Source organism: Helianthus annuus, chromosome 12, assembly GCF_002127325.2.
Source record: "Helianthus annuus cultivar XRQ/B chromosome 12, HanXRQr2.0-SUNRISE, whole genome shotgun sequence".
Lineage (NCBI taxonomy): Eukaryota > Viridiplantae > Streptophyta > Magnoliopsida > Asterales > Asteraceae > Helianthus > Helianthus annuus.
In genome coordinates, this window is record NC_035444.2 from 161,709,217 (window position 1) to 161,720,168 (window position 10,952).

Consider the following 10,952-nt stretch of genomic DNA (forward strand, 5'->3'; position numbering starts at 1 on the left):
CAGGCTTGGTGTAAGACGCCTAATCTGTATATCTTTTCGTTCCGGGATATTCTAGAGGTGCACAAGTGGCTCGGCTTAGAGGGTCGAAGGAAGGAAGTGTTCCAAGGTATCGCCATTCTTACCTGCTGGATGATTTGGAAAGCAAGGAACAATCTGGTTTTTTCGGGGAAGCCTTTTAGAATCAACGATGTTTTCAGCGATATAAGATCTTTCGGTTTTGTTTTGTATAAAAATAGATCGGAGGATAGAGGTATATCTTGGATGAATTGGTGTAAATATGTAATAATGTAGTTGTGGTTGTAGTTTTGGGGTTGGCCGCTCGGTTTCGAGTGGTTTTTGAGGTTTATTGAAATTTATAGTTTAAAAAAAAAATAGTAGTAATTGTCTAATTGAACTCTTTAACTCTAGAAGCATTTATTAAACTCTCAAGACCAACATTTTCATCCACAACTTATCAAAACAGTCCCAGCTCAAAATTTCAATCAATTAACAATAATATCATTGCACATATTACAAAGCAAATACCCAAAATCCAAAAATTTTTTAAGAACAAGTAAAGGAGTGCTTGATGCGTATTAAGAAACTATTACATAAAACACTTATTGTTTTCAATTAATATAGATATATTTGTTATTTCTTTACTTGATTAATAACTAGATTTAAGCTCCCCGCGTTGCGGCGGGGGGCGTAGAACTATACCAAATAGCACTAATGTCACACCACCGTCAGCGACCACCAACACTGAGTCGATCCAGGTCCCGCGAGTTGCGACCAACTTGTCAAACGAAAAAAAATAAATGTAAAACATTGAACCACACATGCATGTTGCGTCGTGTTAACTCGCATAATTTTGAACGAAACAAAAAACGTTAAACGAGACACGCACGTCGCACCGTCTTAACTCGCAAAATTTAGAACGAAACGTAAAACGAAAATTTGCGAAAGATGAAAAGTATAGGGACCAAAGTTGAAGGTAAAAATATTGTGAGGTTAAATTGAAAATAATGAAACTTTTGAGTTAAAAGTGAAAAAAACAATTTATATGGGTTAAAATTGCAAAACATAAAAAGCTTTTGGGTTAAAGTTAAAAAATCAACTTTTTTTGAAAACCACCCAAAGGCCAAAACATGAATTACAACAACTTATGCACAAAATTGTTTATAATTTATGGAATGTAAATATACTTTTGATATTTACACAAGTTTCCCATTCAAATGAATTTTAAGTTATGATTATTTTTGTTATGGATATGAGAAATATATATTGAAATTAAGAGATATCCAAATCTTCGTATATATATATATATGTGGCAAAGTCTATGATGACTGAGCATGGCACCTAGAAAAAAATTAAAATGTTACGAAGAAGAAATCGGTTTTAAAAAGTCACCAAGAGATCTAGGCCCGGTTAGCATGAACAATTTATCTACGAATTGTCTAGTGGATGACACAAAACTGGTAAGGAAGATCATGGCAATGAGCAACAGTTCAGAGGGGGTCAGGACTTGTGTTGAAGTGAAGAAGATGAAAATCGACAAGAAGAACATCGCTCGAGTTTTGTCAGGGCGGATAACTGAGGTTAAGTTCTTCCCGACCAAAGATACGAGGATGGTGGCTGTTGGAAACAATTGTGGAAATGTTGGATTTTGGAATATAGATTCGGATGATGAGATCTATGTCTATTACCCTCATTCAGGCATTGTTTCTGGAATCTCTATTCATCCGTATTCCTTGTCAAAGGTACATACATACATACATACATACCTTATTATTATTATTATTATCCATGGTTTGTGCTTTGATTATACTTTGATTTGATTTGATTTGATTGATTATTGACGTGTGTGTAAATAGTTTGATAATGAAATGTAGTTATTTTGATTAAATAGACAAGATTGAGAAAATAGCTCCTAACAAGAGCAAAGGAATGATTCAAACAAATATCACCTCTAGTATAAAAAAGGGAAAGAAATAACCACAAAAAAATGTATGCCTAGCTAGTATAGAAAACTGATCCGTAGTTAGTTAATGTATTCAATCTTGAACATGCGCACACCACCATAACATCTTCCCTTTTCTATTTTTCCTCACCGTTAGTTGCCAAACCCACACCACCATAACAAATCTTTCAAACCATAAAAAGCTTTTCAAACTGCCATATGCTTCTACCTTCTAAACGAAAACAAGAGGTGGTCGGAGGTTGGTGTATGGTGATGAGCGAAGGTTGGTGGTGGGTTGCCGGAGGTGCTCGAAGGTGGGTGTTCGGAAAACATGGCTGTGGTTATGTTGGGTTGGCGAATGTGCTCGGAAGTGGGTACTCATGACGTCAAATTGAAGGTTCAGAGAAAGATTTAGAAACATTCCTGAGAGTACAAAAGGGCTAAAGAGTTATGGAAATCCATAGCCACAATTAGTGTAATACAGGAATGTTGGGTTCACCCAAAATTCATGCAAGTAGTAGAACTGTCGGTGATGAAGATGCTAATGGTGGTGACGGTTTGTTGCTGCGTTTCGTGTCAGTACTTGGTTCCTTGCTGGGACTTAAGTTCAGAAAGAAAGAAAGAAAGAAAGATCAGAAAGGGGGAGGAAGCAAAGTAGAGTGAGGAATATGAAAAGATGAGAGGGATGCAATGGACGGTAAATCAACACTCTATTTATAGGGATATGAGAAGCTTCTAGTGTGTGTAATTTAGCCGATTGGCATATGGTGTGTAGAAGGTTTGGGATTGTCTAAAATCTAAAGAGGGGTTGAATTTAATGGAGTTGGAGGTGGTGATTATGGTGGAGGTGGCTGGTGATATGTGGTTAAAGGTGGTGATGAGATGAAGAAGTGAGGTTGGGGGTGGAGCTCACAAAGTTTTTTTTTTTTTTTTAATTAATTTGTTTTTATTATTTAAGTGGGGCCCACACTCAAGTTCAGTTGTATTCTTTGGTTTTTAACTTTTATTTTTAACATAGCGTGGTACTTTTGTCATTTCACATCAACTTAACAGAGAAAACTAACCTCCATCCACGTCAGGGACTATCCGGGAACGAAATTACAAAAGTTGGAGACTATAGTTGTAATTTTAGAAAGTTAAGGACTAAAGGTGAAAAATAGGCAAACCACAGGGACTATCCGGACACTTTTCTCAAATTTCTGTAAGAAGAATAATACGCAAATGCGTACTAGTGAAATTAAATCACTAGAAACAAATCTATAAATTTCACTGTTATGAAACCAAAACGGTTAGAGCGATCATGTCCGGTTGAACACATTTATAAAACTTGGAGATGTACCCATGGATATTGTTGCAGGATACATATATCCATTATCCATTTAGCATGACAATACATATGCAACTGATTTGTGATTTATATATATGTATTGTGTGCAGATAATTACTAGTTGTTACGATGGATTTATTCGCTTACTAGATGTTGAAAAGGAGAGTTTTGATCTATTATACACAAGCGCATATCAAGTTTTTTCGATATGCAGACCGCATGACAATATGAACTCTTTATTTATCGGGGAGAGTTATGGAAGCGTTGGCAGTTTAGATATACGGTCTTCGAATCCTAATTCAATGTCATGGGACTTGCATGCAGAACAGATTTACACCATCGATTTCAACTCGCAAAATACAAATTTAATGGCTACCAGTTCAAAAGACGGCACTGCATGCATCTGGGATTTGAGAAAACTTGCCCATCTTGATCCTCAGCCCCTTAAGCTTGTTAGACACAAGGACGCTGTCAATTCAGCCTATTTTTCTCCTTCTGGGAACCTGCTAGCAACCACAAGGTAAGGTATGTATGTTCCTCATTCATTCGATCGTTAATTATTTATTTATGAATATTGACAAGTTTTCATGTATGTATGTATAATAGTAAGGACAATAACATTGGGCTCATAAGTGGAGCAAATTATGAAGTTGAGTCCATGATATACCACTCCAACAAGACACCCAGATTCATCTCTTCATTTAGGTAAGTAACTATGTGCGAACGAACGAACGTTCTATTTTAACTTGTTGTGTGTGCATCACTATTATTATTAGTATGTTTATGTAGAGGCATATGGGGATGGGATGATAGTTTCATCATGGTGGGGAATATGAAGAAAGGGGTGGATGTTATATGTGTAGAGGAGAAGAAACTTGCGTATACTATGGCTGATCGGGAAATCAACGCAATCCCATGTCGTTTTGATGCTCATCCAATGTTGCCTGGGGTGCTTGCGATTTCTACGGCTGGAGGTCGAGTCTATGTATGGGACATATGATTCAGTAACATGGTTTTGAGTATAAACTTCTTTGGATGCAGTTTTATGGGAACTTGATTGTTGGACCCAAATCTTTATCAATAAATTATTTATTAGTGATATATTGCTATTATTATAAATTCTTTAGTTTTTCTTTTCTTCCGGTTTGGAAATAAAGACATCATTTTTTCCTTTCTTTTCTTTTCCCTCGTTAAATGAACTCCGAAACAGAGCGTGAGCGTTGGAGTGATTCTTTTCTTAATTCTTGAGTTTTATTTATTGTAAATATAGCTTGGTTAGTTATAGATTGAGCATTTCACAAAAAAATTAGTGGTTCTTTAAGTTATAAGTTATTTTAAATAAATTAAATTATTATTTTTGTAGGAAAATGATAATAGAAACTACTGTATGAAAATATAATTTCTTTATATATAAATACCTTGTGCTTCCCGTACAAAAAGTGATGCGCTATTGGGCTTTGTGCCTCGTGCTTCGGCTACAAAACCCTATTGCCTCTATACGTCTTGCGCTTTTTAAAACCGAATAGATATACATAACTAAATAATTAAAAAGTAAAAAACGAGCTGAGTCCAGGTCAAATGTGTTCAGGCGTTAGAACTAAAGCTATACATAGTTCAAGCTTGAACTCAAGCTCACTTGTGCTATACGAACTGAACTCAAGCTTAGATGGGGCCCGACTTGAACTAACTGGGTCATTAACAATACCTTATATTTAGACAAAAAAAAAAAACCGCATTTAAGATTATAGGTTAACTTTTCAGACAGATATTAGAATATCAAAACATCATACCTTAGCCCAAAAATATACACCAGCTCTAACCTGACTACTATCTGGGTCATTAACAAAATAAACACCCCCTATTATAATCAAAAAAATTACACCATACTTGTCTCCGATTACATCCAAAACAAGACTTTGTCATCGTAAATATTATAACGTGTCTGTATGTGACGTTAACTTGTCCAATAAATGTGCATTCTGATGAAGAAATTCCCAGTACCTATTTAGCATATGATCTGCGGGTATGACACGCCTCCATTGCCCCGTAACAAATATTGCATAGGCATCTGCAGCGTACCTGAACAATCACGACATTAAACAACGTGCCAAGTAAAAAACAAAACAAAACAAAACATCACGGTCACTTACTTCCCAACGCCATGGAGTTGAGTGATGTGTGTCCAGTCATCCCATAAGTATCCTTCAGAAAATCTTTGGATCCTTTCCGTCTTTACTTTCTGCAGTCCAAGTGGCGTTATAAGCTTTTCAATCGTCTCTGCTGGAACCTCTGTAGCAGTCTTTGCATCGGGGCATAGGCTAAAGAACTCCGATATCACCCCTCTCACCTACATAATAATACGTATATGAGTTGGTTACATTTTTCGTCCCTGTGGTTTGTTGAAAATAACCATTACAGTCCATTAGTTTTAAAATTGCCAAAACACTACCAGTACTTTCACCTTTGTAACAATTACAGTCCACATTCGTTAATTCCATCCAATCTACCGTTAAGTTATAGTGAAAAGACAAAAATACCCCTAATTTAAAAAACAATATATAAACAAATGAGTTAATTACGTTTTTTCGTCCTTACGATTTGTTGAAAACAAATGATTGTGGCAACGTGAGAGAGAGAGAGATTTGTTTATATCAAACGAGGGGTATTGCCAAAAGAGTAATTAACTCATTTGTTTATATATTGTTTTTTAACAGAGGGGTATTTTAGTCTTTTCACAAAAAAACTTAACGGTAAACTGGATGAGGTTAACGGAGGTGGATTGTAATTGTTATAAAAGTGAAAGTACTGGTACTGTTTTGGCAAATTTTAAACGAATGGACTGTCATGGTTATTTTCAACAAAGCACAAGGACGAAAAACATAATGAACTCAACCACAACATTTTAAAAACGACACTTAGGTGATGTCAAATCTTTAAACATACAATTAAACCATACATACATAAAAGAAACAAATATGATGAAGAGAAGAGAAGAGAAGAGACCTGCACACCCTGTGTCATATTTAGGAGGATGCATATAACGACAATCCTCCAAGGATCATGGATATGATCCTCCTGGATAAGATTATGATGGGATCGCGGAGGCTTCCAGGTGTTATCTGGAGTCTTCTTTTTGTAGGCGTCGTCTCGCTTTTGTCTTGCAGTAAGGCTGTCTTTCTTCTTTTTCTTGCAAACAACAACTACCACCTCTTCTTCTTCTTTGTTAGCCTTCTTCCTTGGAAAGTAGGGTGACACGAACTTCACAGTGGAGTGTGAATTGTTTTTCTGGCAAGCAATGGGTTTTTCAGTGGGTGACACTTTGACGCCAACAACAGGTTGTGATATCTCCTCCGGATCACCAGAGTCTGTCAAAGCACAGACCCTTTGTCTTGCACTAGTATGCTGCTGCTGCTTATCTTTCTTCTTTTTCTTACAAACAACAACCTCTTCTTCTTCTTCTTCTTTAGCCTTTACCTTGTCAGTAGCGTGTGAACCACTAGTACTAGCAACCGAGTTTCCTTTTTCTGATATCCCCTGATGACTCACTGGGTTTGAAAAGCAGACCTTTTGTTGTCCGCTACGCTTACGTTTCTTCTTTTTCTTGCAAACAACAACTGCTTCTGCTGCTGCTTCTTCTTCTTCAGCAGCAGAAATTTCTTTTCCTGATATCTCCTCCTGATCAACGGAACATGTCACTGGCCGTGCACTAAGCAGCTTCTTTTTCTTACTACTACTAGTACTAGCAGCAGCAACGGCTTGGTCAACAGTGTTTGCGTTTTCCTGATCAGCGGAGGAGCCTGTCACTAAGCAGGCCTCTTGTTGTGCACTAAGCTTATGTTTCTTGCAAACAACAACCGCTTCTTCTTCTTCTTCTTCTTTGTTTTGAGTAGTACTGGCAACACAAGCTTTGTTTACTTTAAGTGCATCATGAGGGCCTTGTTTTTCTGTGAAAGTCTTAGAATGATAGGAGGAGTTTGAAAGGCAACCTTTGTAGACAAATTGGGAAAAGGGATTATCAGTTGCATCTAAAACCTCCTTAATCTTCTTCTTCTTCTTCGTCTTCTTTGTATTGGAATTGGAATTGGAATTGGAATTGGAATTGGAGGGTGGTAAAGGCAGCTTTACCCTTTTGGTGGTGTTATTTGTTGTTGTAACATCATTTTTCTTCTTACTTTGACAACCCTAACAAGTAGAAAAGACAAATCAAAATCTGCGGCAGTGTCTTGTTGTTGTTTGTAGCAGTTATTATATGTATGAAGATTTCAAGATATGTGATTAAGCAAAAATGAAAGAACATAATCGATTGTGTAGGATGGATAGATACCTGAAGAACGAGTGAAGGTGCGCTGGTATGAGTATGAGCGGTGGCAGGAAGAGCGATGACGATCGTTGTTAATCTCTCCTTCTTCTTCTTCATCTCCCAAACCAACAAACAAACAATTGCTTCCTTCTTCTGCTTCTCCGATTGCAAATCCCCGTCTTTTCCTCTCCCTGTTCCAAAAATACCTCCCTCCTTTTTTTCCTTTAACTCCAGGATTTTCCTCACAAATTTAATATATTCTTAAAATATTAAACTTCACATATTTAATATTAGAGTAAACTGTCATTTTGGTCCCTGTGGTTTGGGCAGTTTTGCCATTTTAATCCAAATCTCAAACTTTTTAAATCTGGGTCCCTGTTGTTTCACTTTTAGTGCCATTTTAGTCCAAAAATCAAATTAGATCAGATTTCTAAAAAAAACCCTGGTTTTTGTCATTTTCCTCAGGGGCATTTTGGTCATTAAATAAAAAAACATCTACCTTCTTTTCTCTTGTATATGTATGCACTGCCACTACCACCATCACCACCACTACAGCCTCACCACCGCTACCACCCCCATCTTCACAAATTCCCCAAATCAATCCTGAATTCGTTTGTCCCTAAAACCCAGTAGCTACACCTTTTACTCTTTTTCTTGACAATTCACAGCTATCACTAATAATCACAACCTGCAAATCAATTATTTTCTTTACTTTTTCGAATAAACTTCAGTAACAATTCTCAATCCTAACATAAATATCGCAAACAACAATACCTCAGTTACAACCAGCAATCGTCTCTTCTACTTCTCCTATTCGATACTTACACCAACAAAGCCGCTAATCACAGATTTACCCATTTACTTTTTCTTCGATACCTTCGCGTTTAACTCAGATTAACTACATCGAATAAAGTAGCCACCACTGTCACCATCGTCTCCATCTCTGTCTTCGGCCAACGACGCCACCGCCTCTCTCTCTCTCTCTTTCATCTTTCTCTCATCTGCAGATGACCGCCATCACCGCCACCGCCTACCTTTTTTCACAAACCCTAGAACGAGTTTAGAGAGAGAAAGAGAGGGTAAAAGCTAGGGTTTTAGGTTTTAGAGAGAGAAAGGGGGGAAGAACGGGGGTGGTTGTGCTCTGAAGAGGTGGTGCTGGTTGTGGTGTGGGGTGGATGTTGATGGTGACGGTGGTGAGAAGGGGGATGAGGTGGCGGTGGTGGTGGTGCTTGTGGCGGCAGAGAGGAGAGAGGGAGAACAGATGGTGTGTGTAGTTAGAGAGAGAAAGTGGGCTATACAGAGAAAGTTTGTGAAATGCCCCTGCACATTTAGTTGGACAAAAAAACTTTAGTTGGACAAAAATGCCCCTACACGAGAAGACAAAATAGACAGGTTGTAACAGTAAAAAAAGGGGGTTTTTGAATTTTGGACTGAAATGGCAATAAAAGTGAAACCACAGGGACCCAGATTTAAAAAGTTTGAGATTTGGACTAAAATGGCAAAACTGCCCAAACCACAAGGAGCAAATTGGCAGTTTGCTCTTAATATTATTCTTAAAATATAATATAGAGTAAACTGCAATTTTACCCCTTAGGGTTAGAGCTCATTGGCACTCTGACCCCCTACCAGGAAAATTTTGCTGTCTGACCCCCCCAACTAATGAAAAACTCTGCAACATTACCCCCTGATGTAAAATAACTTAACAGTTCTGTTAAATGGTATGTTAAATGACTATATTATCCTTTCATATTACCCTCTATGCTTTCTTGTAAGCAAACGTATTACCCCCTGATGTTAAGACTATATTATTCTTTCTTATTACCCCCTATGCTTTGTTGTAAGAAACAGTATTACCCCCCCCCCCCCCCCCCCCCCCGTGTTAAATATTTCTTTGCTTCCTTACCCCCTGCAGAAAACAAAACCATTCCCGCCTAAAATGTTTGACCAGGCAAAGTCAAAGGCTGCAGAAAATGAGTCCACTGTGATTCTTCTGTGATTCTTAAAAACAAATGAACCTCTAATCCTAATCCTAATTCCACTAATAATGATACAACTACATCTTCATGAGAAGAAATACTTATTGGATTCAACAATAAAATAAGTAAATAGTTTGTGCAATTTTCTTCATAATTCTAAAAAAATCAAAACTTGATGGGAATCCCAGGAGACAAACCACTATTTAATGAATTGTATGTAAATTATGACCAAGAAATTACCAACTGACTATAAGTAACTAACTACACAGACATCAATCTGTCCTTTTTCTATTTGATTGATGATCATGTAAATCAGAATATATAATTCATTTGCATCAATCTTTCTTGTTGGAAACAGCGTGTAACACCTCGAAAATTTATGTCCAATAATGTATCGACACGTATCATGGACTTAAAAACGTGTAAAGGATTGATTTAGAAGGACTAAAGTTGACAAACAATGAATCTATGTGCGTAAATGGATTCAAAATGTCAACAATGAGTAAATATATCTTTCAATAACCCTACATGATGTTTATACCCTTAAACGAATAAATCATGGATCATACGAAGCCAATTGTGAAAGAAAGTGAGGAATTACAAACTACAGGGGCTAAATGTGTCAACATGTTTAAAGAATACCTCTGAGTGATCTTTTAGCAGACCCAAAGCTTTGAAATGGTTAATTATACTCACAAGAATGTGTGATAAAAATTTCACAAGGTTTCAATGAAGTATGAGAAAGTTATGACAATATTCGTATGCGAGGGGTTAAAAGCGTCAAACTGCAAAAGTATGTCAATTCGTAAGGTTTCGGACCTTCCGGAATATAACCATGAGTTTAGTATACTCTAATTAACCTTTAGATAGCTTAGATATAGGCTTAGAGGTGTTTGGTGCGCAAAAATAAACTTTTATGTCATGCAGGGACTAAAAGTGTCAAAAAGTGCGCAAGTTTGCACTTTCGCGCATATCTTGCATTCTGAATATCCCCGGACACCCAAAAATATATGTACGCACTAAAATATTTTATTTTAGTGTTTGTCTTGATAAAATTCCATTCGTCGCGTAATTTGGATCGTTTTTAGCGTCCGTCCGTGTTTCGTCGTAATTAGCCGAACAACGGGACCGTATGACCAAACGAACCGACATCCGGCATATTTTTGAGCATGTTTCATGTTCCCTATGCTTATGCATCATTGTAGAGCCTTAAAAAATGGTTTAACGGCCTTTGGAAGTGTCGAAAATGACAATTGGGAGTGCAGGGGCCAAATCTGTCATTTGCTGAAAGTTCCCTGGTGCAGACAAGGTCCTTACGGACCGTATACAAGACCTTACGGTCCGTATAGCCTGCCCAGCAACCAGAATTCTGAAAACCAGCTGTGGTTTTGCTTCTCTCTCTCAATTCTT

The 10,952-nt window shown here is 37.3% G+C and overlaps 2 protein-coding genes across 2 annotated transcripts; one reads left to right on the plus strand and one right to left on the minus strand.

The window, feature by feature from the left end:
- Positions 1-1,339: 1,339 nt before the first annotated feature.
- On the plus strand, positions 1,340-4,367 carry LOC110896183 (WD repeat-containing protein 76). Its single transcript, XM_022143642.2, has 4 exons — positions 1,340-1,739; positions 3,377-3,786; positions 3,873-3,971; positions 4,056-4,367. The coding sequence occupies exons 1-4, from the start codon at positions 1,413-1,415 to the stop codon at positions 4,264-4,266; spliced, it is 1,047 nt and encodes a 348-aa protein (XP_021999334.1). The 5' UTR covers positions 1,340-1,412; the 3' UTR covers positions 4,267-4,367.
- Positions 4,368-4,988: 621 nt separating this feature from the next.
- On the minus strand, positions 4,989-8,556 carry LOC110893654 (methyl-CpG-binding domain protein 4-like protein). The gene is made up of 5 exons (XM_035981421.1): positions 8,496-8,556; positions 7,591-7,826; positions 6,270-7,448; positions 5,417-5,613; positions 4,989-5,345 (listed from the first exon to the last, which is right to left on the minus strand). Exons 1-5 carry the CDS (start codon positions 8,554-8,556, stop codon positions 5,198-5,200), a joined length of 1,821 nt encoding a protein of 606 aa, XP_035837314.1. The 3' UTR covers positions 4,989-5,197.
- Positions 8,557-10,952: the final 2,396 nt, after the last annotated feature.